Source organism: Dromiciops gliroides, chromosome 3, assembly GCF_019393635.1.
Source record: "Dromiciops gliroides isolate mDroGli1 chromosome 3, mDroGli1.pri, whole genome shotgun sequence".
Lineage (NCBI taxonomy): Eukaryota > Metazoa > Chordata > Mammalia > Microbiotheria > Microbiotheriidae > Dromiciops > Dromiciops gliroides.
Window position 1 is genome coordinate 640,028,053 of NC_057863.1, and position 26,065 is coordinate 640,054,117.

General features: G+C 51.2%; 1 protein-coding gene and 1 long non-coding RNA gene across 5 annotated transcripts; one reads left to right on the forward strand and one right to left on the reverse strand.

Annotated features, from left to right (window-relative positions):
- The first annotated feature begins 10 nt into the window (after positions 1–10).
- Positions 11–26,064, forward strand: INTS11 (integrator complex subunit 11). Of its 4 annotated transcripts, none has more exons than XM_043991279.1 (18): positions 11–58; positions 1,709–1,797; positions 13,506–13,603; positions 14,567–14,640; positions 16,010–16,238; positions 17,512–17,610; positions 17,728–17,762; positions 18,518–18,656; positions 20,080–20,144; positions 20,713–20,902; positions 21,406–21,489; positions 22,111–22,200; positions 23,505–23,667; positions 24,270–24,377; positions 24,492–24,553; positions 24,836–24,978; positions 25,133–25,262; positions 25,636–26,064. In XM_043991279.1, exons 2-18 carry the CDS (start codon positions 1,770–1,772, stop codon positions 25,699–25,701), a joined length of 1,803 nt encoding a protein of 600 aa, XP_043847214.1. In that variant the 5' UTR covers positions 11–58; positions 1,709–1,769; the 3' UTR covers positions 25,702–26,064. The 4 variants fall into 4 exon arrangements, with proteins under 4 accessions (XP_043847214.1, XP_043847213.1, XP_043847215.1 ...); XM_043991278.1 differs by having other exon boundaries at positions 50–101; XM_043991280.1 differs by lacking the exon at positions 11–58 and adding an exon at positions 80–101 and having other exon boundaries at positions 1,651–1,797.
- LOC122745833 lies at positions 1,863–6,743 on the reverse strand. Its single transcript, XR_006355494.1, has 2 exons — positions 6,019–6,743; positions 1,863–4,693 (listed from the first exon to the last, which is right to left on the reverse strand). It is a non-coding gene; the product is annotated as an uncharacterized LOC122745833 (long non-coding RNA).
- Position 26,065: the final 1 nt, after the last annotated feature.

Here is a 26,065-nt window from a genome sequence, read left to right on the forward strand (position 1 = left end):
TTCGGGTCTTCGCCGCTGTCCCCGCCCCTCGCGCAGGCGCAGGACCTAGGGACTCGCAGTGAGTACGGAAGCCCGTGCGGCTTGCATCGTGGAGGGCTGAGGTGGGGAGAGGGAAAAATTGGGGGCCCTCACCGCTGGGGTGGGGAGAGTAGGGCCGGCCGGTTTCCCAGGGAGCCTGGAAGCCTCCGCTTACGCCTTCCCCGCCTCTCCCAGCAGCCCCCTGCTTAGAGCGGGGAGGGCTGAATGGGCAGCTTCCCTCGGGTGGGCGGCCATGAACGCCTTCCTACTCGCCCGCCGGGATGCGAGCGAGTGACGTCACCATAGGCGAGCAGCTGCTCGCAAGGCCCGGGCGGCTTCCTGGCCGAGTAGCCTGGGCTCGGCCTCGGGATCTCCCAACGGAGCCTGCCTTGGGTCACAATGTGGGGGATATGGGGAGCTCAGGGAGACGTCATGCTGGGATCATAGAAATTAGGACTAGAAGGGACTTGAGAGGTTCTTGCTCATTCTTTTCCTCCCTCACTTGACAAATGAGGAAACTGAGGCTCCGAGAGGTTGTGTAATTTGCTCGAGGTCAGTGAGGCAGGCATTAGAGACCCGTCTCCAGGCTCAGGGAATGACTTGCCTGGAGTCACCCAAGTAGTAAGTAAGTAGCAGAGCCAAGATTTGAACCTAGTCCCCGTGACTCCCAATCCTGTGCCCTTTTTATGATACCACATTGCTTCCTGTCTGATTTATCAAAACTCTTTGGCTTCTGCAGCAAATACTCCTAAGCCACACAGGCTGGAAGGAGCAGTTTGGCTGTAATTCGAGGGATGGCAATTTTTAAAAATCGTTTTTGGAGGCAGGAAAACACCACTGACTACTACTATAGAAGTAGTTCTTATTTCTTATACCACCAACAGTTTACAAAGTGCTTCCTTTACAAAAACCATGTAAAATAAAGAGGCAGTGTGGTATACTGGGAAGAACCCTGGATTTGGAATGAGACTCTCAGAGGGTCCTCAGAAGTCATCTGGCGTAGCCCATGGATTATCTGTGTGGCTGTGGGTGAATTTAACTCCTGTGATTCTTAATTTCTCTTTCTCTAAAAATGCTGGGATATGGACTAGATGAGTTCTAAGGTTCCTTCCATCTAAATCTTCTAAGGTAGCTGGCAGTACAATTTTACTGATGAAGAAAATGAGGTCAAGTGATTTAGGATCTAGAACTCAAGTCTTCTGACCCAAATCTAGATTAAGATAGTGATAGTGGGGGGCAGCTAGATGGCGCAGTGGATAGAGCACTGGCCCTGGAGTCAGGAGTACCTGAGTTCAAATCCGGTCTCAGACACTTAACACTTACTAGCTGTGTGACCCTAGGCAAGTCACTTAACCCTAATTGCCTCACTAAAATATATATATATATAGTGATAGTGGCACGATGGTTTCCTAGGATGCTTTACTTTCCAGAGACCTCTAGTATAACGTTGTGTTAGGAGAGTTAATGAGATTTACATCCCCAGTATTTCAGACTTCTTTGGCATAGAGCTAATAATCAGAGTTGAGGAAACCTTGCCCAGTGTGGGAGTGGGGTGGGGTGGTCTCTGTTTTAGCACCTACTTCACAATCATTGTAAAAAAAAGGTACATCTTTCTGTGTTGGCCCCTTTTAGAAGTTAAGACATCCAGTCCCGTGATACCTGTGTGATCTCAAAGACCTGTACTTTGTAGGCATTGCTCTGTGGAGTCCCAGATCTAGCCTGATGAAGTACTGAGAACTTGGCTACTCAAGATGCCAGAGATTAAAGTCACTCCCTTGGGTAAGTTAAAAGAAGTTAAATTTGATTAAAAAACAAAACAAACCCCCCAGTTTTCCAGATGAAAATAACATCAAATCAATAATATGTTTATTGTAATGAACTTAGAAGCTGGAATATTCTCCATAAGAAAATACATTGGTCACAGCTTAGCTCTTTGTTCTGTGCTCAGTTCATGTTGACCTTTACCTGCCCACTGATGGAGGGGAGCTGTGTTGTGGAATAGCTATCCAGATTGCCATTGATGCTTTCCTTTGGTGGGCAGTGTTACAGGCAGAAGGCTCTCTTTCTGAATTATATTTGCCTTTAGGTCATGGTAAAGTGAATTTGTCTTCCCTCAGAAGAGACACAGTCGACATTGTGGGGAATTAGTTCAGAAGCATGTAGGAGTAGTGAGAGAGAATTCATTTTAGGGGTTAAACATTTTAGGACAGATTATTCAGAGGAGAGTGGGATGACTGGGAGCTGGCAGAGTCAGGGAAGGTTTCCTGGAGGAGGTAGTAAGTAGGATATGAGTTGGGGATGGAAGGGTATGCTGGATTTGTTGAAAAGATGGGGAGGTGGCCGTGCCAGGTCAGGAGAATGGGGGAAGGGAGGTAGTGAGTCCTGCTTGAGTTTGGCTGGAGCACAGGGCTTGTGGAGGGAGGGATGCTTAGGAGCTGACTGCACAGTCTTCTGGGAGGAGGCGAGAACGTAACCCAGGAACTCGGGAGCAGAACATCGCAGTCTGTCCTTGGGAGAGGAGGCTGCAGAGGAAGGGAGCAGATGTGGATCAGGTCCCGTAGCCTGCCACCAGGGGGCACTCACTACCAGCTTTCCAGGAATGGACCAGGACGGCCAATTTAAGGGCTCAGGGGTGTTTGGGGTATAGAGCAGGGACCTCCCACAGCGTGACTTTGCTGAGACACAAGCCTGTAAACAAGGGTTAGGTTCTTGATGTGTCTTAAAAGTTGGTACTTAAAGGTATTTGGCCTCTTAGGCCCCTCTAGACCTTGCCAACATAGTCTTCAGCCTTTGAACAGGAAGGTGCTGTGCCTCATCTCGGGGCTTTTTCTCAGCTTCCGTTGATCAGTAGTCGTGCATTCTTTGTTCCTTCCCCCAGGATCTGTTGAGCGTCTCCAGTGCACAGAGCCCGGGCTAGGTGCTGGGGGACATAGGGATGAGACCCTAGTGGAGCTCACTGTTTGGTGGGAAGATGTCCAGTAGCCCATGGCCCTGCAGGGCCCCCTTTGGCTTCTGTAGTGTTGGGGACAGTGGTGGAAGAGGGGCCAGAGTCACGGTATTAGACTGTGTGGTAGTTTAAACGGGAGACCCTTGTGCCGGGACCGGTGAGTGAGAGGATGGCCCTGGAGGAAAGGGCCCTGCCCATCCTCACCTGCTCACTGGCAGACCAGAAGACAAATAGAAGTGTGGCTGGCAGCTGGCAGCTGGCAAAGGAATGAGCTGCTTTCAATGTGTTTCCAACAGCAACAAGAAGCGTCAAAGGGCAGTTAGTTGATCCTTTGGTCAGTCCATGCTTTTCATATGCATTTGCCATGAGTGTCCCCTCCCCTGACAATTAAAGCAATAGCAGTGATAGCAGTTTGTATACCAGCATCAATGACAGGGTGGGGAAGGGAGAACTGAGAAAACCCCTCCCAAGTGAATCAGCAATTATGCTTTAGTATTCAGGGACTTTAAAGCAGGGGTGCACAGAGCAGGGGACGGTGAAAAATGTTTGGGAGAACATGATTTAGGATGAAAAAATGACAGGCCACAGGCTTGTAGATCACATAGAAGCCTCATGCTAAAATGCCTCCTTTTTCTTTTCAAAAAGTTTTATTGAGGGGGCAGCTAGGTGGCACAGTGGATAAAGCACTGGCCTTGGATTCAGGAGGACCTGAGTTCAAATCTGGCCTCAGACACTTGACACTTACTAGCTATGTGACCCTGGGCAAGTCACTTAATCCTCGTTGCCCTGCAAAAAAAACCAAAACCAAAACCAAAGCATTATTGATACCTTTTGATTTGGAAATCATTTCCATATGTACATGCTCCTTAAAGCTGCTGATGGTGCGGTGGGTTGAACCCTGGGCCTGGAGTCAGGAAGAACTGAGTTCACATCTGACCTCACACACACTAGGGTTGTTGTGAGGATCGAGTGAGATATTAGTAAAGCATTTAGCATAGTACCAGGCACACAGTAGGCACTACATGAATGCTTATTCCCAAATGAGGCTTTTTCTATAACAAAGAAAACCAGTTAACATCAATCTATGACCATACTTGATAGTATTTATAAAATTCCACACCCATTTCCCCCTGTACCTGTCAGAGACGGGGGTAGGGTGAGGGAGAGGTGTATTTCATCGTCTCTTCTCTGGACCCAAGACTGGTCATTATAATTGCATAACATTTGGGCTTATTTTAGTGTTCTTTTCATTTGCTTTTTTTCTAGATGTTGTGTCATTTGTGTTTCTGGTTCTGCTTCTTTTACTCTGTATCTGTTCATACAAGTCTTCCCATGCTTCTTTGGTTGTCACATATTTGTCATTTCTTATCCTTCAGTAGTATTTCTTAACATTCACACCCCACAGTTCAGTCAGCCTCTGTTTAGTGGCCACTGACTTTCTAGTTTTTTGCTGCCACAGAAAGTGGAACTCTGAATATTTTGGCTGGTGTGGCACATTTCTTTCTCTGACTTCCTTTGTGGTATTTTCCCTCCAGTGGAATCTCATGAATGCTTTCTTCAAGGTGCGTTGCATAGTGAACACCAATAATACCACCGAAATGGCAGAGGATTATAAGAGGTCATACTTCCTAAAACGTTGAGAAGTGATAGACGGGGAAAAAAATGTACAAAATCCGTAGCAAAGATTCAGACTAGGTCATGTGATCCTAAGGGCATTTAAGGATGAAGCTGGAAGGAAAACAAGAGAGAACAATAATTGGAAATATCTGTGAGGATTTATATAACAAACTTTTTTCCATGGAGCCATTGCATTTGAACTCAAGATCAGTCTGTGGCACTAATTACACAAGGAAATTGAAATGGCACCAGAGAAAACAAAGCTGGAATCAACAGTGGCGACACAAAGTATACAAAGATGAGGTCCATGTAGGAAATGACATGATTTTGAGGGGTTTGTTTAAAGGATTGGGTCTAGAAATATCTGAAAGGACAGAGGACACCAAATACCAGGAAAAAATATGGCTCTTAATTATAACTAGGGAAAAAAAAGCAAATAAAAAAACGATCAATAATTAATGATTCATAAACCTTTCTCATCCCTACAGAAACCTTTTTAAGAATATTCCATCCATCCATTCATAGAGGGCATCCTTGATGAAGGTTGAAGGGGGGGAACAGGCAGGTTTTTCTAAATGATATTCTATAGCAGATCACATTTCTGTAGTCACATAACTGACTGAAAGGCACAGAGAATACAAGATCCCAGGATGCTGATTGTTTGTGGGTGATTTTTGAAAAGTATGATTTGATAGAGCAAATTTGCTCCTCCAATGAGGTACATACCCCTTGTGTGCATCAAGATTGGGCAAGATTCCTTGAAGGGAGTAACAACAAAGATAATTTTGTTCTGTGACCCTCTCATGACCTTTTTGGATGTGAGGCTCGCTCACCTAAGGCCCTTGCTACTCTTCTTTTTTTTTTTTAATTATTTTCCAGTTACATATTACATATAAGGATAGTTTTCATCATTTGTTTTCACTGGATTTTTAGTTCCAAACCCCACCCCCTCCTTTCCCTCCCTCCTCCCCAAGATGGAAAGCAGTCTGATATATGTATATGTACAATCACATTAAACATATTTCTACATTAGTCATCTTGTGAAAGAAGAATCAGAGCACAAAGGAAAAACCTCAAACAAGAAGGAAAAAAACCAAAACAGTCCAAAAGTAGAAACAGTTATGGTTCAATCGGCATTCATAAACTGCTGGGGGGGCTTTCTGTAAAGTGTCACCTCCTCCCACCTCCTGCTCACGTTGCTCTAGTAGCTGTCACCCTCCACAATCCTTTGCTTGCCATTAAAGTCCTTCCCTCCCGGGCCTGTCCAGCCTTCTAGGACCAGCCTGCCTGCCTGGAGTGCTTTGCCCCCTCATTTGGAGCGCCTGGTTTCCCTGGCTTCCTGCAGGAGGCCTTTCCCACTGACCCTCCCAACTGCTAAAGCCTGCCCCTTTCACATGACTTTCATCTCTCTCTCTTTTGTGTCCCTAGTTACTTACAGGTTTGAATGTCTGCTCCTTGAGGGCCAGGCCTGGTGTTTGCCCTTCTTTGTATCCTCGGCAGTCACCTAGCATAACGTTTCTTAGCCTGTGGTCCATGGAACTTGTTTGGAAAAAAACACATCATCTTGATTTTCACTCACAGCCGGAGCACCTTGGTTCTTGTTTGTGGGTGGCGTTGTCGCGCCTGCATCCAAGCCCAGAATGTTGCAGAGCCTCTTAAGAGATCCAGAGTCTCCCAAGTGTTCTGCCTCACCATCCACCAACACGTGAAGAATTCCATCTCCACAGCCTGGCTTCTGACTCACAGGCACGGTTGGCTGGAGGACCCACCTGGCCCTGGCCCTTTATTCCAGGGATCTTGAACAAGATAAGGGCTAAACCTTGCAAACCCCCCATAAAAGGGGCATTGTAGAACAGGAAGAGAGAGCTGTGCCCAAAGCTTTGAGTCTCTTATCCACACCTTGCTTTCCTTTAAACATATTCAGTTCAACCCAGGACTTTCAAAGCCTGGCCTGCTTGTTGGTGTTTCCTTCTGGCTTTTTCCATGCTTTTTAAAAAAGCTTGAGGAACCCTCTTTTTCCCCCACCAAAAAACTTGAGGAAACTCCCCCCTCCTTCTATAAGTCTTTCCCCCCAAACAAAATCTTTGCGGCAAATAGGCATCATCGAGCAGCCTCCCTCGTCTTTGTCTGAAATAAGCGTATGCTTCTTTCTGCACCTTGAGGCCGCTGCCTCTCAGCAGGAGGAATTGTGGGCAGCAATTTCATGGAACACAGTTGAACAGACACTTTGGTTGGGCTACATTTGAACAGGAGGAGAGTGGGCCGGATGGCCTTTGGGAAATTGCAGAGTGCTTTTAATGGCCACCAGACCACTTTCTGAAGCAAAGATGCGGTGTTTATTCAAAGTGCCAGGCATTGGGTGATAGAAACAGAAGTGAGAGAGGCCCTGACTGCTAGAAACTTACATCCTGCTGGGATGAAAGATGCTCACAGGAAAGTAAGAACTGGGCATATACAAAATGAATGCTTAGCAATTTGGAAGGAGGTGCTGATTGGGGGAATCAGGAATGGCCTCTCCTTAAGCTGAGCCTTTATGGGAGCTAGTAGTTGCAAGGGGCAGAGGTCAGCAGGAAAATGAAAATCAGAGGGGAAGGAATAAAGTGAGTGACATGAAAGTAAGGGGGGAGGCTGAACATACTACATACTAAGTATTTCAGGAAGAAGAAAACTCAAAGGCCTTGAATAAAAACAGATAAGTTAGCAAGACAGACAGCAACAACAGAAGGAAATATGGCCTCCAGATCTAGTAAACAATTTCAGGCATCTATGAATAAGTCCTGCAAAATGAAGGAAAGTGATTCAACACTTGACAAGCAGAGGACCCTGTGAAAGTTGAGGAGAATGTGGAATCACAAGCCACTATTCCTGAATGGTTTAAAAGAGAAATGAGGGTTTTGAGAGCAGCAGAAATAATGAGCAGAATAGGAAAAACTTGAATCTTTAATGGCAAGCCTCACCAAAGAAAAAAAGACAGAAAAATAGATTGGTAATGCAAATACACAGAAGAGAAGGAGAGGAGAGAAGCAAGAAACAAAAACATTAAAAGAAAATATGCTCATGGGGCAAGCAAAATGTACAGATCTTGAAGACAGGATGCATAGAGACAATGTAAGGATCACAGGTATCCCAGAAGAACACGATAGGACAAAAACAACTTCACACCACAATGAAGGAAATAATAGAAGGTATTCTTCAAAAATATAAAATACCCAAACCATTAGAAGACTGGCTAGAGATTTTTTCTTTTTTTTTTTTTTTTGGTGAGACAGTTGGGGTTAAGTGACTTGCCCAGCGTCACACAGCTAGTAAATGTTAAGTGTCTGAGGCCGGATTTGAACTCAGGTCCTCCTGACTCCAGGGCTGATGCTCTATCTACTGTGCACCTAGCAACACCACCCCACCCTGGTTAGAAATTTTAAATAACCTAGTCTCAGAAAAGGAAATAGATCTTGCTGTAAAGGAACTAACAAAACAAAAACTGAAAACTCCTGTACCTGGTAGATCACAGGAGAATTTTATCAAACTAAATTGAGAAAGAAAGAACTCTACCACAATCTTTTTATGAGACAAATATAGTCCTAATACCTAAACCAGGGAAAGATAAAACACGGAAAGAAAACTATAGGCCAGTATCATTAATTAACATTGATCCAGACATTTTATTTTTTTAAATTTTTTGGTTTTTTGGTGAGGCAGTTGGGGTTAAGTGACTTGCCCAGAGTCACACAGCTAGTAAGTGTCAAGGGTCTGAGGCTGGGTTTGAACTCAGGTCCTCCTGAATCCAGGGCCAGTACTCGATCCACTGTGCCACCTAACTACCCCAATCCAGACATTTTAAACAAAGTCCTATCAAACAGACTACAATATTTTATCCAAGAAATCATTCGTTATGATCAAGTGGGACTTTTACCAGGGATACAAGGACGATTCAACATTTGGAAAATAATCAACATAATTTCATTAAAAACCAAAACATTCAAAACCACACGATCATTTCAATAGATGCAGTAAAACCCTTTGACGAAGTACAACACTCTTATGTTTAAAACCCTACAAAGTAGAGTCATTGAAGGACTTTAAAAAAATATCATAAACAGCATGTATCAAAACCCCCAACCAAGCATCATATGCAATGGGGATACACTAGAACTTTTCCAATAGATATGAGAGTGAAGTAAGGGTGCCCAATTTCTACACTATTATTTGATGATAGTTCTTTTTTTCCTTCTGCATTATCCATGTTGTGAAAGAAGAATCAGAACAAAAGGGGAAAACCTCAAAAAAAGAAAAAACAGAAAACAAAAGTAGAAACAGTAGGGTTCAATCTGCATTCAGAATCCACAGTTCTTTTTTCTGGATGTTGAGAACATTTTCCATCATGAGTCCTTTGGAAATGTCTTGGATCATTGTACTTCTGAGAAGTGTAAAGTCTATCACAGCTGAACATCACACAATGTTGCTGTTACTGTGTACAATGTTCTCCTGGTTCTGCTCACTTCATTCAGCATCAGTCAATTTAAGTCCAGGTTTTTCTGAAATCTGCCTGCTCATCATTTCTTACAGCACAATAGTATTCCATTATATTCATATACCACAACTTGTTTAGCCATTCCCCAGTTGATGGGCATTCCCTCGATTTCCAATTCTTTGCCACCACAAAGAGAGCTGCTATAAATATTTTTGTACATGTGGGTCCTTTTCCCTTTTTTATGATCTCTTTGGGATATAGACCTAGTAGTGGTATTATTGCATCAAAGGATATGCACAGTCCCATAGCCCTTTGGGCATAGTTGTTTTGTTTTGCTTGATTTTTTGGGGGTGGGGCAATGAGGTTGTTAAGTAACTTTCCCAGGGTCACATAGCTATTAAATGTCAAATGTCTGAGGCCAGATTTGAACTACGGTCCTCCTGAATCCAGGGCCAGTGCTTTATCCACTGAGCCACCTAGCTGCCCCATGACTTGCATTCTTATAAATTTGATTTAGTTCCCTATAAATTTTAGAATTGAGGCCTTTATCAGAAACACTAGCTGTAAAAATTGTTTCCCAGCTTTCTGCTTTCCTTCTAATCTTGGCTGCATTGCTTCTGTTTGTACAAAACCTTTTTAATTTAATGTAATCAAAATCTTGATAATAGTTCTGAAAATGCTAGCAATAGCAATAAGACAAGAAAAAGGAATTAAAGGAACGATAGGTAAAGAGAACATAAAACTATCCCTGCTTATTGATGATGATAAGATGGTTTACTTGGAAACCATCTTTTACTTGGAGTTTTCCAAGTAAAACTGCGGGGAATCAGCAATGATACAAACCAAGACAATAGTATCAGCAAAGTTGCAGGCTACAAAATAAATCTCCAAAAATCAATATTTCTATATAATAATAAAGCCCCAAAAGCAATAATAGAAATGGAAATCTCGTTCCAAATTACTACCAGATGCATAAAATATCTGGGGATCAGCCTCCCAACACACACAAGAGATTTTTATAGATTCAATTACAAAGTGCTTCTTAAAGCAAATGAAGAACCTAAGTAACTGGAGGAATATTCAGTGCTCATGGCTAAGCTGTGCCAATATAATAAAAATGACAATATTACCAAAATTAATTTAAGCTTTTAAGGCTTTATCAATCAAATTAGCAAGGGGAAACTTTATATAGCTTGATAACATAATAGCAATTCATTTGGAAAAACAAAAGATCTAGAATATCAAGAGCATTGATGAAAAGAAGGAAGGGTGAGTGGGGAATAGCACCTTTAGACATCAAACTATTTTATAATGCAGCAGTTATCAAAACCATCTGCTACTGGTTAAAGAATACAGAGATAGATCAGTGAAACAGAGTAGAGAAGGGAGATTGAGAAAAAATAGAACTCAACTACCCAGTGTTTGATAAAGTGGAAAATGTAAGTTTACCTGGGGAAAAACTCCCTGTTTGATAAAAAAACTGCTAGACAGTAGTCTGGTAGAAATTATGTTACGACCAAAACCTTACATTATATACCACAATTCTTAATTGATATATTACCTTTATATTAAAAATCACACTATAAAAAATTGGAAGAGAAACATATATAGCTCTCACAGATGTAGGTAAGATATATAATATACTTCTATATTTCATTAATTCATATATATATATATATATATATAATTTTTTTTTTGGCAGGGCAATGAGGGTTAAGTGACTTGCCCAGGGTCACACAGCTAGTAAGTGTCAAGTGTCTGAGGCAGGATTTGAACTCAGGTCCTCCTGAATCCAGGACCTGTGCTCTATCCACTGCACCACCTAGCTGCCCCTAAGAGATATATTCTTAATCAAAGAAGATATACACTCAATTACAAAAGATAAAATTGATAGCTGATTACTTGAACCTGAAAAGCTTCTGCACAGACCACACTGGTGCATGTAAGATAAAAAGGGAAGTGGTTAGGGGCAGCTAGATGGTGCAGTGGATAGAGCACTGGCCCTGGAGTCAGGAGGACCTGAGTTCAAACCCTGCCTCAGACACTTGACACTTACTAGCTGTGTGACCCTGGGCAAGTCACTTAACCCCAATTGCCTCACCAAAAAAAAAAAAAAAAGGGAAGTGGTTGAATGGGGGGAAAAAATCTTTGTTTCAAATTTCTCTGATAAGGGTTTGGTATCCAACATATATAAACAATGAGAAAGCATGTAGATAGATAGACAAATATCAATTTGCCAGTACATTAATGATCAGAGGATTTGAACAAAGAACTGCAAATGAAGAAAGTATTCTAAATCACTAATAATAAGAGAAATGCAAATCAAAACAATCTTGTGATTTTACTTCGCACCCTGTGAATTGGCAAAACATGACCAAAAATGTCAATAGTTACCAGTCCATTGCTGGCAGAGCTATGCAGTAACATGGCCATTTTGGAAAACAATTTGAAACTATGCAAATCAAGTGACTAAAATGTCCATACCCTTTGAACCAGAGACTCCATTATTGGTAGTTTGCGAAGAGAAGGTTTGGAACAGGCTGTCGGGAATGCCCTTTCATCCCCCACATGGAGAATGGATCAGGGAACAGGGAAAGCATGTTGGTGTGATCATCTGCAGTCTGTGCAGCTGCATGGGAGGGGGGGGGGTCCAGGGTTGGGGTCAGGATAGGGATGTCTGGGAATGGGATGATGGCATAGAAGAAGCAGAGGTTGGGCCGAGTGTGGTCTGAAGGGGTTAACCAAAGGGCTGAGGTTTTCAGAGGGAGGGAAAGGGGAGCCAGAGCCAGGAGGTGATAATGATGGCCCAGAAAAGCAGGAGGGGTGGAAGGACAGGCAGTGTGTGATCAGATAGAGGAGCTTCCTTCCGAGGTGTGGATAGTGGAGGCAGCAGGTCGTGATGATGACGATGACAATGACGATGACGATGACGATGACGGTGGTGAGAGCTGGACTGTGTGTGCCCAGTGGAGTAAGGTGCAGACCATAGGAGGAAGGAGATGATAGGCTGAGGCTTTGGAATGCCGTCATCTCTGAAGAGTAAAAGTTGTGGGCCCTCCAAGGTGGGTGAGTGGGTCGTGGGTCGCTCAGCAGCTGAAAGAGCATGACTAGAAAAGTTGGCAGGACAGTCATGTCGGAGGGGCAAGGGGACAGGAGGGTACAACCCACATGATTCACCAGCACCCACTCAGGGGCATGAGATCTGGAGGAAAGCACATGGGGGAGTATTTACAGGAGGATGGGGACAGACGGCACTCACATGGCGTGGGAGGGCGTGGATGGGTTGGGGCATGTTCTGCGTGGAGGAGATCACAGAGCCGCACATGTATTGGATCCCAGCGTGCTTCTGTTAGCCCCTTAATCATCCTGGGGCTCAGCTTCCCCAGACAGAACTTGAGGAGGAGTCCCATCCCCTCCAGGGATGTTGGGAGGACCCATTGAAGCAGTGAGTCCAGCCAGACCTGGTGTGATGCTGGGTTGGGGGCAGACCCTCGTCTCCTGGGCTTGGGTTCTTCAGACTGTTGTTACTCTTGATTTGGGAAGTGGCGTACTGGGGAGCCCAACAGACCCCAGGCTCACCTTCTGTCCTTTGGCAGTCCCAGAGCCCCGTGAGGTGTTTGGGGAGTTGCACACACGGTCCTTCTTGGAGGGATGGGGGACTTGATAGATGTGGGCATTCCCTCCATCAGTGTAGCTCACAGCCCCTCCGTGCCTCCCCTCCCTACACAGGCAGACCTGATGATATCTTTGAAGCTGTTTCTTCTCTGCTAATCACTCCTGGTAAAAGGTTGTTACAGGCAGCTCACTGACACTCACCACAAATCTTCCCACTGCCTCTTGGGTAACTTATGACTTTGATCCTTCCAATGTGTGTGTGTGTGTGTGTGTGTGTGTGTGTGTGTGTGTGCGCGCGCGCGTGCACGCACACATACACAGAGCTAGAATCTTTGAAAAAACGATTGCAATTGGGTTTTCTAAAAAATTATTGATATTTTTATACAATATGTTCTTCCTTGGACTTATCCGGAGAGCCATGTCTTTAAGGAGGGAGAGGGGGGAGGGGGGAGACGCATACACACACACACACACACACACACACACACACACACACACACACACACACACACCAGTTCAGCAAAACTATAATGCAGTTGAATTTTTAAAATAAGCAACGTGCCCTGTGCCCGAGGAACACAGAGCAAAGGGCTGAGCTGATTTGGGTGGATAGAATGAGCAAGGGAAGGCTTCCTGGAAGAGATGAATATTGGAAGCTGTAGAAAGACCTGGAATGGGAGATGTAGAGAGAGAGAGAGGGAAGGAGAGATGGGGAAAAGGGAAGAGAGAGAGGCAAAGGGAAGAAGGGGGAGGGGGCATCCCATGTAGAGGGAATCATGTGTAGGAGGAAGGTGCTTAGCAACCACATAGATCTGGATCCTTGCTTTGCTCTGGTTGCAGGGGCTGGTCAGGACGTGGGCCGCAGTTGCATCCTTGTCTCCATTGCAGGCAAGAATGTCATGTTGGATTGTGGGATGCACATGGGCTACAACGATGATGTAAGTTTTTCAGAAGTGCCAGAGGGCAGGGGTGGGTGGGGGTGGGGAGGTTATTGGGAAAGGGGGGGGCTCTCGAGATGTACTCAGAGAAATTTGCACCCCTGAGGACTGAGTAAAGCTGCGTCCCCCCATCTTCCCCTTCCCGTTTGTGTGAGGTGTCTCCACGGCCGGGGGAGCCATTGTGAACCTCGTTACCTCTTAATAGCTGGTAGGCCCCTGATTTCCCTTGGTCTGGGTCATGCACCAGGGGCCTGGGCTGGACACGGGCCTGTGTTGGGGCTGCCTTCCAGCCCCACCATCGTGTTCCTTTCCAGCAGCACAGCCTGGCTCAGGGGAAGGCAAGGCCTTTGAGGCCGGCCGGGCCGGGCCGGGCACCTTGAATGGAGGTGCTCCTCCTGGCCTGCTTATTTGCTTGTGAGCTGCTTAGAGGGTGGGTGAGCATGTGGGTGCTTTGGGTGAGGGTCCGGCTCCGTCCCCTGCTCGGCATGCTGGCTCTGCCTTGGCTCCTGATGTGAGCTTCCTCCCGGCCCTGGGCTGAATTCCATGACCGAGTCTGGTCGGGGCTGGGCTTGTATTGTCCAACACCCCATGCTTAGGTCCTTTCCCCTAGGGTAGAAGCAGCCCAGCCACACTAAGTGAGGAATGTTCTGGGGGCTTGAACTGCCTTTTTTTTTTTTAAATAACCACAGACCTTCAGGCATAATGACTGGTTTGCAGGGTCAGGCCAGAGCCTCAAAGTTGGCAGCATTTCCACTCTTCACTTCTGAGCTCTTCATGGCTTTGAAAAATAAATGAGGCTAACGAAGGAGCTCCGTGGGGCCCAAACCACTAGCCCGGCTCTGAGGGCTGACGCCATCCTTCGAACCTGGTCTGGCTCTGCTCTCTCCCAGGGCACCCTGGCTCGGAACCCCCCCGGCCCTCCTGCTGAATAACTGAGCCTCTTTCTGTCTCGCTCTTCCTTAGAGACGCTTTCCAGATTTTTCTTACATTACCCAGAATGGAAGGCTGACTGACTTCCTGGACTGCGTCATTATCAGGTAGGAGCCCTGATGGGCTTATTAGAAGTGAGACAGTGTATTGGAGTGAGGGGACCAGCCCTCAGAGGCGGTCTTCCCGGTCCTCCCTCCACCGTCCCGGGATTTGTCAGGCTCAGCAGCTGCCTTTCTGCCCGTGGCGGGGCCTGGGCTCTGACTGCTGGCACCAGGCAGTAAAGGCCCTGGGGCCTGCCCTCCACGCTGTCACTTGGGCCCAGCCAGGCAATTAAGCCCTGGGGGGCTGCCCTGGGAGGCGAGCACAGGCTGAGTCCGGTCTCAGAACGTCCTCGCTACAGCCTGTGGCTGACTGGCCTGGTTCCAGGTGCACAGGCCCCTGGATTTGGAATTGGCTGCTCTCCCCCCAGTCAGTGTCTGAGGTCAGGCCCGAATCCGGGTTTTCCTCACTCTGCACTGTCCCAGGTGGCCTCTAATGCTGTAAATCTCAGGGGCAGAGGTGTGGAGAGGGGGCTGACCTGGGGGCCCAGATCCCAGCTCTGCTGCTCACCTTGGACCTTGGGCAAGTCACCCGACTTTCTCAGCTTCAGGTTCCTCATCTGTAGAATAAGGGGGTCGGGGTAGATGACCTCTAAGGTCCTGTCCATTTCTAAATCTCTGCTCTTCAGCTGATGTAAAGATGCGAGTTGTCAGTGAGGGCTTGGAAGGAATCACGTAGTAATCACAGCAGCCCTAAAGCCCCTCCCCAATAGAGAGGCTGTTCTTTACACCTCGGCATCTCCTCTTCTTGGGAGCGTCCCCCAGACAGAAGGTGCACAGTGCTCCTCTTCCAGTGTCACAGGGAGCTGGAACACACCCCAGGTCCACACAGGGGAGAATCCAGGGGCCCTCAAGCACCCTAATGGATTCTGAGGTCTGTGGGCTCACATCCTGGAGCAATCGCTGAACTGTTAAATGTCAGGTGGATGCTGAGCCAAGGGGGCTGAGGAAGGGGAGCCAAGCACTGTGGGAAGGGGCGAGTCTGGACACCGAGTCCACGCAGATGTTGGCTCCCACAACAGGCACTCTTTTCTCCTAAAATATATGATTTATTGATAAATTATATTTCAGTGCAGTAGATAAACATAAACCCTCAAACCAACCACAGTGTATACTTCCCAAAGACTGTTCAACCAGACAACAGAAAAGAGCATTTACGCACACAGCAGCGAACACCCTCTTGTGATTCAGCACTTGTCAGATGAGCCAAGTGCAGACTTGTGGACGAGATAGTCCCCACGTTGACCTTTGTTGCCACCCCATGTTGTCTCCATTTATGTGGTTGTGCTTGGCGTGTCTCTTGTTCTCTTGCTCTACTGTATACAGGTCTTCCTGTTTTGTCTTTAATTCTTCACGTTCTTCATTCTTGCTGACCTAGCCATTTCCACTTGGACCACTGTGGGGCCTTGCCTTACTTCAGTGAGATGGTGGGCTATGATGGACCCATCTACATGACTCATCCCACCAAGGCCATCTGCCCTATTCTGCTGGAGGACTACCGGAAGATCACCGTGGATAAGAAGGGGGAAACCAACTTCTTCACTTCCCAGATGATCAAGGACTGCATGAAGAAAGTCGTGGCTGTCCATCTCCACCAGACTGTCCAGGTCAGGGCACTGGCACCAGTTAGCTTTGGATGGTCCCTTTTTTGGGTTCTCCAAGGCTAGCTTCCCCTCTAGGAGCCAACTGGGGTGTGCTCCAGAAAGCAAGCTAACCCTAATCTAGCCTCGGCCCAGTCTGATGTAACTACCTTGGGTCAGGTGTCCCATGGCTTCTGTTAGTGCAGGTGAGTGAGAGCCAGCCCTAACCAGGAGCTAGAAAAACAGCACTTCCTGCTGTATGTCTTCACGTACCAGAACCTACCGGTGATTGTGTGGAAGTAGAATCGTGTTTTAAAGTTCTTTGAGGTCTTTCTGTTTCCCAGAATTACAGTAACACAGAAAGGACTGACCTCAGGGGTCATCTGGTCCAACCCATTCTCCCTCCCTGAGACCAAACCCAACCCAGATTATGACCCACCTGAAAAGGGCCACCAAGCCTTGCTTGAAGGCCTGCGGTTCAGAAGGGACCCGTCCCTCTCAGGACAGCCCATTGTTCTCGTTGTTAGGAAGCTGACAAGCTCCGATCGTTAGGAAGTTTTTATTAATTTCAAGCCTAAATCTGTTTCGCTCATTGTGTGTGTCTGGTTCTGCCTTCTGGGGCTCGGTGCTTGAAGGCAGCCCCCATGGCCTCCCCGGGTCTTCTGTGGTCGGTCGCCTCCTTTGGCGTTGTGAATAACTCCCTCTTAACTTTTCTCCTCTGGAAATGGTGCTGTCTACGCCTGCTTCTGCCATACACTGTAGAGAGCAAGTCAGGCAGCACCGTCCTTTTTCCGAAGGAGCTTCCTGTTGGAGAAAGAAACGCTAATGCACGTTGAGGGCATAACAGTGATGGAACCGTAGACCTCGGGCAGAGCTGCCCCAGCTGCCCAGGAGGAGAAGGGGGACTGCTGAGCCAGGGGTGGGGAGGGAAGCGTCCTGGCAGGAAGGTCCTGGGAGGTGCTGCTTGGGTTGGCACAGGGGCTCAGTCTTGGACCCCTCAGCCCTCAGGGGGATGGGGATGGGCTAGACCAAGAACCATCTTTTTCTTTTCCCTTTAAAACCCTGGCTGCAGTTCTGATGACAGCCCTCCCTTTAGAGGGTAAAGGCATTTCTGGTCGCAGGTTGCTCTTTTGGCAAGCCTGAGTTCCCAGCTGTGGCACTGAGCAAAGATTGGGTTTGTGCCCGGCTGGCGTCTGTGCCAGCTACCTGTGCTGCCCACCCTTGCCTCCCTCTCTGCCCGTTCTGTTCCTCCCTTCTGTCACAGCCTGCAGGAATGAAAGCCGGCCTCTTCCCTCTCTAGGTGGACGATGAGCTGGAAATCAAGGCCTACTACGCAGGACACGTGCTCGGTGCCGCCATGTTCCAGATCAAAGTTGGCTCCGAATCTGCAGTTTACACAGTAAGGCGCCTGACCTGCCGGGGGGGGGGGGGGTTTGAGGAAGTGGGGAGGAGGTGGGCAGAGATGCCCTTTAGATGGAAGGCTGATCTGCGCTTCCCTCTGGCTCTCTCTGGCTAGGGCGATTACAACATGACTCCGGACCGGCACTTGGGGTAAGTGGGGCAATGAGCTTCTGCTCAAGGGGAGAGTGGGTTAGTCTGGTTTGGTTTTTCCCACATGGGGGATTCGCAGCAAGGAGGCCTGTTGACCTGTGAGGGTGTGGAAGGCTGTCTGCTCACTGCATAGAACAGCCTGCACCGGGCGAGCATTGCCAGCTTCTCTTTCACTGTGCTTCTGTCTCACTGGGGATCCATGCTCCCCTTCCCCCCAGGCTCTCCGACAGGCACTCTGCTGCCCAGATGACCCTTTTCCCTTCACTCTGCCCCAGAAGCTCCCCCAAAGAAGTTTTATTTGCCGAGCACGTCTCCAGGTCGAAAAGCTTGATCGGCACTTGGAGGCTCTTGGGGCCCTTGTATTAGAACTCAAAGGGACCCTCGAGGCCCTCATTCTACAGAGGAGGAAACTGAGGCAGGCAGGGGCAAAGTGACCTGTCCAGGATCATACGTAGGAAGTGTCTGGTGTGAACCCAAGGCTTCCTAGCTCTGGATCTGATGCTCTCTGCCCGGCACCTCGTGAGAAGCCCCAAATAGCTGTTCAGGAGGGCCAGAATAGGGCTTTCTAGTGTCACTGCTCTCAGTGCTGCCCAGAGCAGGCAGAGGGAGTGTCCCTGCCTGGGAGAGCGCGGCATAAGCCGGGGCCCCCTGGACGATTGGAGAGAGGGACGGCCGACCTCAGTGTAGACGAGGAAGCTGTGCGGCCCAGGTCGTGACGCTGAGCTTCACGGTGGCCGTCCTGCCTTGTCCTTCAGGGCTGCCTGGATCGATAAGTGCCGGCCTAACCTGCTCATCACCGAGTCCACTTACGCAACGACTATCCGAGACTCCAAGCGCTGCCGAGAGAGGGACTTCCTGAAGAAAGTCCACGAGACGGTGGAGCGGGGTGGAAAGGTAACCGAGCGAAAGGGGTGACATTCTGCATTAGAGGAGCAGAAGTCAGTCAACAAGCATTTATTAAGCACTTAGCGCATCCCGGGCATGGTGCTGTGCACTCGGAGTGTACCTGCGGAAAGACAGTCCCTCCTCTCAAGGAGCTGATGTTCTAAAAGGGGGCTGAAGAGGGGAGGGAGGAAGGGCCCACAGGCATGGCAGCATAGCCTGGGGAGGACTGAGTGCAAAGATCCTCCCAGCTGACTCACTGGATGACCGAGGGAGGCGGAGCATCGTATATTTGGTGCTTGGCACTCTGTGGCTGCCGCCCCACAGGCCTGCTAGTCCAGCCTCTGCTGCTTCTCCTGTGGCTTCTCTGGGCGGCCTCCCTGGTGTTGCCCAGAGCTCCGTGGGGGGACTGTGGGGCTGTCTCCGGGGTGCCCCTGGGTGACAGAATCCCCTCTCAGGAAGCTTTAGAAAAGGATCGTTCAAGCCCCTGCCTGGAAGAACCAGCCTCCTGATGTTGTCATGTCTGGGAGGCATCTTAGGGGGCCTGTCCAGCCTCTGCTTGTTTTGACTCTTCTCCCCACCCCAGTCCACCCAAGGTGATTTTCCTGAACGTCTAACCCTGTCGTTCCTCTGTTCAGTAACCACCAGTGGCTCCCTATTACCCTGAGGGTCAAATACAAAGCACACCGGAATTCAAGGCTTTTTACACCTTGACCTCTTTCTACAGTCTTAGAGTTGACTCCCCTACACCAACTTTAAAATCCAGTGGTGCTTGCTTAGTTGCCATTCCTCAGTCTATGTCCCCATTCCAAGCCTTCTCACTGGCCCTTCCTCATACCGGAGTGCCCTCCCTCCCAAACATCATCCCTTAGACCTCCTGGCTTCTTCTGAGCCTCAGCTCAGTGGCCTTGCTTCTCTGGTGTGTTGTCTTTGCCGCTACACTGTGAGTTCTGTGAGGGCAGAAACCACTCTTCCTTTATACTCCCAGCATTCGCTCGGCACTTGGAACACAGGAGGAGCTTATGCCTTCTTGTTGATTGATGGGTGGTGTGCAGGGCCAGGGCCCCTCAGAGCCGGCGCAGAGCAGCATCTGAGGATGTGGAGCCCAAAGGGCCCTCGTAGACCACGGAGCATGGCCCCGTCATGTCACAGAGAGGGAAGCTAAGGCCAGAAGCCTCCAAGGCAGCCTTCCTTCCCCTCAAGCTCTCAAGTTGTCGCTGAGTTGGAAGCCCACTGAGGCTGTCCTCTGAGTGCAGCTGGGGGCTTTTCTCCATGCAGAGAGCTCCCAGAGCCAGGCAGGGATGCCGCCGGCTTGGTATTGTCACCTCTTGGCACACAGGTGGGGTGGGCTGGCAATGGACCCTCCCAGGGCCGGGGAAGGGAGTCGGTGATGAGGCTGCTCCACGCTGACCCCCCTGGGCCCTTCCCTCTGCAGGTTCTCATCCCGGTGTTTGCTCTGGGCCGAGCCCAGGAGCTCTGCATCCTCTTGGAGACATTTTGGTAAGAGGACCTTGGGCCCCGGCTTCTCTTGAGAAGCGTGGTTTGGGGGGAAGTGCTGGATCTGTGTCCAGGAAAGGGTCTCGCTGCAGGGTCTCTGGCCTCTTCACACACACATCCTTGTATATATAGAAGAGAAATCCCTCCCAGCTACAAGTGTCTATGTGGCAATGATTTCTAAAAGCCCCCTGCAGCACACGCAGGCCTGACACACTGCCCAGGCTGCAGGAACGTGATGTTGGCAGGGCGGCATCTGCCGCGTGTTTCCCTTTGGGTGTCTGCTCATGGTGGATGGGAGGAGCAGGAGCGGGGCAGCTCATCAGGTCTTCTGAGTGACAGGAGTAACTCAGACCAAGCCCAAGAATAGGGTTGTTCTGAGCTGCTGTCCAGGGTAGAGCTAGGCTTGTTGTTTCACTGACCACCCCAGCACACACAGCCACATGGGTCAGCCTGGGCCTGCGGTTGGGCCTGAGGTCCTCAGCGAGATCCCTCACCCGGCAGCGAGTGGCCTCCTGTGGAGGCTGGACTCGCGAGACAGGGCACCGACCGCCTTCCCTTCTTCTTCCCAAAGGGAAAGAATGAACCTGAAAGCCCCGATCTACTTCTCCACGGGCTTGACCGAGAAGGCCAATCACTACTACAAGCTCTTCATCACCTGGACCAATCAGAAGATCCGGAAAACATTTGTGCAGAGAAACATGTTTGAGTTCAAACACATCAAGGCTTTTGACCGAGCTTTTGCTGATAACCCTGGACCAATGGTACGGAAGGGCCTCGGGGGGGGGGGGGGGGTCAGCTGGGGGTCATCCACACAGCTGCCCACACCGGGACACACAGCAGTGCCTCCAGGAGGGAGGCGGGAGTGGGCCGATAGCCTCTAGTGCCCCCAGGGGACGCACAAAAAACGGGCCTAGAAAGAGAACGGAGATGGGAAAACTCACGTCTGGGCCGGAGGCAATGCCCCTTTTTGGGCTTCACCCTTTGGGGGCCTGGTGTTTGCTCCATCAGGATTGGGGGAGGCTGCCGTGATCAGGGGAGCGTGTGGTGGGTCTGGCCCCTGAGGGAATCTGGATGCCGCTTGGCGTCTCCAAGGTTAGGGCCGGGTCTTGCTTGGGCAGATGATCCTGGGCCCCGTCTGGGCTCGGACCCTCACCCTCTGGTCTCTCTCAGCCCCTGTGCTTTCCACACCCTCTCCATGACTAGCGGTAACACAGGGCAGGTCCTTGGGGTTCCTGTGACCCCCATTTCTCCTCTCTCCATCCAGGTTGTCTTTGCCACCCCAGGCATGCTGCATGCTGGGCAGTCCCTGCAGATCTTCAGGAAGTGGGCTGGGAACGAGAAGAACATGGTAAGGCCCTGTGCTGGCTCATGGGGTGCAGGGCAGGAACTGCATTCCCTTGATCATCCTGGTTATTTAAGGAAGAACTAGAGGGTGGGGCAGGGACAGGAAGGAGAAGCAGCCTCTAGCATTTCTCATGTGCCAGGGGCTCAGACTGGGAGCGCTTGGGGCCCAGCTGTTCCTCCTTGGATGGGAGCCTGTGGGGCAGAGGGGTGAGGCTCCCCAAAAGCATCATGCTTCAGAGCCAGGTCCTAGTCCCATCTGGGCCCCATCAACCCCCCTCCCCCACCTGAGCTCTCTTCCAGGGAGGAGGGAATGGAGACCAGCACTCCCCACCTCTGTTAGGGCTTCCCCTGGCCACGACGGGAGCCAAGCCCTGCTCACTGCTCCGGCCCCACAGAGCATGCAGCCCTCAGACCGGGCCTGTGAGGAGCTCTGTGCTCACAGCTCATCACCCGCACTTCCTGCCTGCCCTTAGTGGTGCGTTATCCCCAGCGAAGGACTCGGCAGCTGCAGATGGTGCAGAGAGCCTTCCTGCTTGGCCTTGGCACACCTCAGGGCCTGCCCAGAAAGGCTGCTTGTGAGGGCCTTGCTGGGCGGCAGCCTCACCGTGTGGTTTCTGGCTCCCAGGTCATCATGCCGGGCTACTGTGTGCAGGGGACTGTGGGCCACAAGATCCTGAGTGGGCAGCGCAAGCTGGAGATGGAAGGCAGGCAGATCGTGAGTCCCTTGGGCGTTTGTGGGGGGGGAGTGGGGAGGCTTCCAAGAAGAGCCCTGGCACCCACCGGCCTTCTACCCTTGGCTCAGGCGCCCTCCCTTGACAGTATAGCCAGCGGGCCTCGGTGATTTGGAGGTAGACCCTAACTCTGCCACTTCGAGCCTCTTAGAGGCATTGGGGCCTTGTTTTCTTCATCTGTAAAATGTGGCGGCCAGACTCAGTGACCTCTGAGGCTCTGCTTCACTGCATTCTCCAAGCGCTTGCTTTGGAGGGGGTGCTGCTGGGCGGGACCTGGAGCCAGTCAACGGGGCTGAGTTCAGATCTCACCTCGGGGACCTGGGATGAGTCACTTGGCCTCCTCAGCCTTCCTCACAACAATGTCCAGCTCCATCCCCAGAGGACTGGGCTTGAGACGCATCCGCTGATGGATCTGTGTGACCTCTGGCAGGGCAGGTCGCTTATGTCGGTGGCCTTCCATTGCTCCTTCTGTCGGGGTCTGGAGCGTGGCTCCTGGGGTCACCCAGGAAGGAACAGATCTGGGGACATGTGGGGGTTCCGAGGCTGGGGGCAGGGGCAGGAGGTGGTGGGTGGTGGTGGAGGGGCTGCACTCACTGAAGAAGGCTCCAGGCCTCTCTCCTGCCACACCCACTTCTCCTCTTCCTCGGTTTTCACAAAAGGTCCCCATCAGCTCAGAACCTCCTGTGATTGGCCGGAGGCTCTTTGTGTATTTAGGAGCAGCTGCCAGCACCGCCTGCCTGCCTGCCACCAGCCTGCCTGCCACCAGCAGGGCCCAGACGCACCCTCTCCTCCCACGGTCCCCAGGGGCTGCTCCGGGAACTTCCTCTCCCTGGAAGCAGGGACGTGGCTGGAGGTGGCGACTACCCTGTGGCTGTACACAGGGCCCTGCCACCCGGAGTCAGGCCTGGAGCTGGGGCAGGGCGGAAGGGCCAGCCCCTCACACAGGTTATCTCTTTCAGTCCGTAGCCGCCCACGGTTAGGTGCTGTTCCCATTTTACAGATGAGGAAACTGAGGCTGAGGTGAAGCACCTTGCCCAGCATCATAGCTAAAAAGTATCAGAGGCAGGATTTGAACCCAGGTCTTCCTGATGCCCAAACCCAGTGTTCTGCCTGCTACACTGCACTGCTTCCCTCGGGCAGTGGGGCTCTCTTCAGCTGAGATATTAGGGTGGGGCTGGAGTTGGGAGAGGTTTAGCCAGCAAGTGGCCCCTGGGCTTGGTGATGAATGCTGCCTGTCTGCCCCTCTGTCTGCCCCTCTTCATCTCTGTGTCTCTCCATCCACCCCCAGCTAGAGGTGAAGATGCAGGTGGAGTACATGTCCTTCAGTGCCCACGCCGATGCCAAGGGCATCATGCAGCTGGTCCGCCAGGCTGAGCCGGACAATGTGCTGCTTGTCCACGGGGAAGCCAAGAAGATGGAGTTCCTGAAGCAGAAGATTGAGCAGGAATTCCGTGCGTGGACCTGGCTGTGGGGGGACGAGGGTGGAAAGTCTCTTGGGAGCCCATGGTGCAGGCCTGAAATGCCCTGCGGGTGGGTGGGCTGCATCTCCCGTCCCTGGCTGGGGGTGTCGGTGCCTGCCCTCCCTTGTGCTGGCAAGGCCACATTCATTAGCCCGTGGGCAGGGGGACAGTGGTTGGGTGGAGCTTCCCCAGGACAAGGGGGATGCCTTGACCTGCATGTGCAGGCCCAGCCCATCCGGAGGCCCTCTGCAGTACCGGGGTGGAGGGATCAGAGTTGGGCTCTGCAGTGGTTGGGGGCCATTCAGGTTATTGGTGTATCCCCCTCACTGGCCTTCCCAGGAGGCCCGAGAGGCTTTGGGAAGGAGCCCTGCTGTGGTGGAGAAGGGCCTGATGGGTGTGGGCCGCTTGGTGGGGAGGCGTGGAGGGGGATGGCCCATAAGAGCCGGGCTGTTGCTGAGCTTGGCCATGCTGGCAGGATGAGTGAGGAGGGGGGCCTGGGCCCACCTGAGCAGCTACGGGAATCCTGGGTCGCCTGCGGCAAGCTGCCGCTGCCCCAATGCCATTTTAATCCTTTGATGTTGTACCTTTGTCAGATGTGAACTGCTACATGCCGGCCAACGGGGAGACGGTCACCCTGCTCACCCACCCCAACATCCCTGTGGGCATCTCGCTGGGCCTGCTGAAGAGGGAGATGGCTCTGGGTACTGTCCCGTGAGGGCGGCGGGGGTGTGGGAGGGAGGTGAGGAGGTGGGGAGAGGCGATGGGCCTGGGGGAAGAGGGCGAGACCCTCACCTCCCTTTGCCATCCCCCACCAGGCCTGCTCCCCGATGCCAAGAGGCCCAAGCTCATGCATGGCACCCTGATCATGAAGGACAATGTGAGTGGCCCTGGGGTGCAGGGGGGCCTTCCTGACCCACCTCCCTCCTCCTTGTTGGCACTGGCCTGGGCCTTTAACACCCTGGACGTATGGGCGTGATTCAGGGAGTTTCTTGGTTTGGGTGGGCCCTGGTCTCCGACAGTGGCTGGCCTGGTTCTGGGGGGATGGATGGTGCCCAGCTTACTGGTGCAGAGGGGGAAGTCACCTGGAGAAAAGAGGGGACGGGCGGGGCCCCGGGGGCCCAGAGGGACCTTGACACCCCCCTCCTCCCCCCCATGCCAGAACTTCCGGCTGGTGTCCTCTGAGCAAGCCCTCAAGGAGCTGGGCCTGGCTGAACACCAGCTCCGCTTCACGTGCCGTGTGCACATCCATGACCCACGCAAGGAGCAGGAGACCGTGCTGCGTGTCTACAGCCACCTGAAGAGGTGAGGGGGCGGGGCTGTACTGTGTGCACCCAGGCTGTGGCTTTGAGGAGACTGATGCGGGGGCTCACGTGGCCCAGGACCTGGGGCTGCTGGGGGGAGGGGGCTGTGGAGCAGCTGCACCCCTCAGCCTGCCTGGTCTCCTCTCCATCCCTAGTGTTCTGAAAGCTCATTCGGTCCAGCACCTGCCTGATGGCTCGGTCATGGTGGAATCCATCCTCATCCAGACCACTGCCCACTCGGAGGATCCAGGCACCAAAGTGCTGCTGGTCTCCTGGACCTACCAGGTGAGGCCCCGCCCTGACCCGCCCATCCCCCGGAGCCCTGTTCAGGCAGCAGTGGTGCCCATGGCCTCGGGGATATTGGGGTGTCCACCTTTGTTTTTGGGGGGGTGCCTCTTTTTCCATGTCTGTCCCTGGTGAAGGGCCTTCTCTTTACCTAGTGTTGGGAGGGTAGCTGTGCGTCCCCCTTCCCTGATGGGCAAGTAGGCCCTGCTCGGGTCACGGCAGCCAGGGCAGAAGAGCCTGGCTCTCACCACTGCACGACACCTCCCCTCCCCTCCCCCTTCCACACCCTGGTAGAACTCGGGCCCTGCACCCAGAGCCCCCGGGCCTCACTGGTCTGCCAGTGCTGATCCCTCTCCCCCGTCTTGGTGTGTAGGATGAAGAACTGGGCAGCTACCTCACGTCCCTGTTGAAGAAAGGACTCCCGCAGGCCCCCAGCTGAGGGGCTGCTGCCGGAGGCGCTCTCAGCCCACTTTGGAGGGAGGGGCTTGTGTGCCCTGCAGGCAGATAGCAGCAACACGGGCCCCTGGTCCATGCCCGGAGCAGAGGATGAGGCTCTCAGCCTTGCCCAGGCCCAGACAAGGTCACCTGCTTCTCTACTGTCTCCTAGGCTACCCCGACTCCCCTCTGCTCGCTGGGGATTTGAGGCTGACACAGCCCCTCAGCCAGTCTGTAAGCTCTTGGAGGGCCGGCGCTGGGTTCGTAGACCACTTCCAACTCCCCTCCCCTCCAAGTGCCTAGAACAGGGCTCAGCCCTGCCTTTAAAGGACAAGCATTAAATCAAAGCCACCCGGCAGCTTGGGTAT

What these genes read in the sequence shown, in the direction of transcription:
- INTS11 (XM_043991279.1), top strand. Translation starts at nt 1,770, where the DNA reads ATGCCAGAGATTAAAGTCACTCCCTTGG. An exon ending in CTGGACTGCGTCATTATCAG is followed by an intron (nt 14,641 to 16,009) that starts GTAGGAGCCCTG and finishes TTGCTGACCTAG; the next exon opens with CCATTTCCACTTGGACCACT. An exon ending in CCGAATCTGCAGTTTACACA is followed by an intron (nt 17,611 to 17,727) that starts GTAAGGCGCCTG and finishes CTCTCTGGCTAG; the next exon opens with GGCGATTACAACATGACTCC.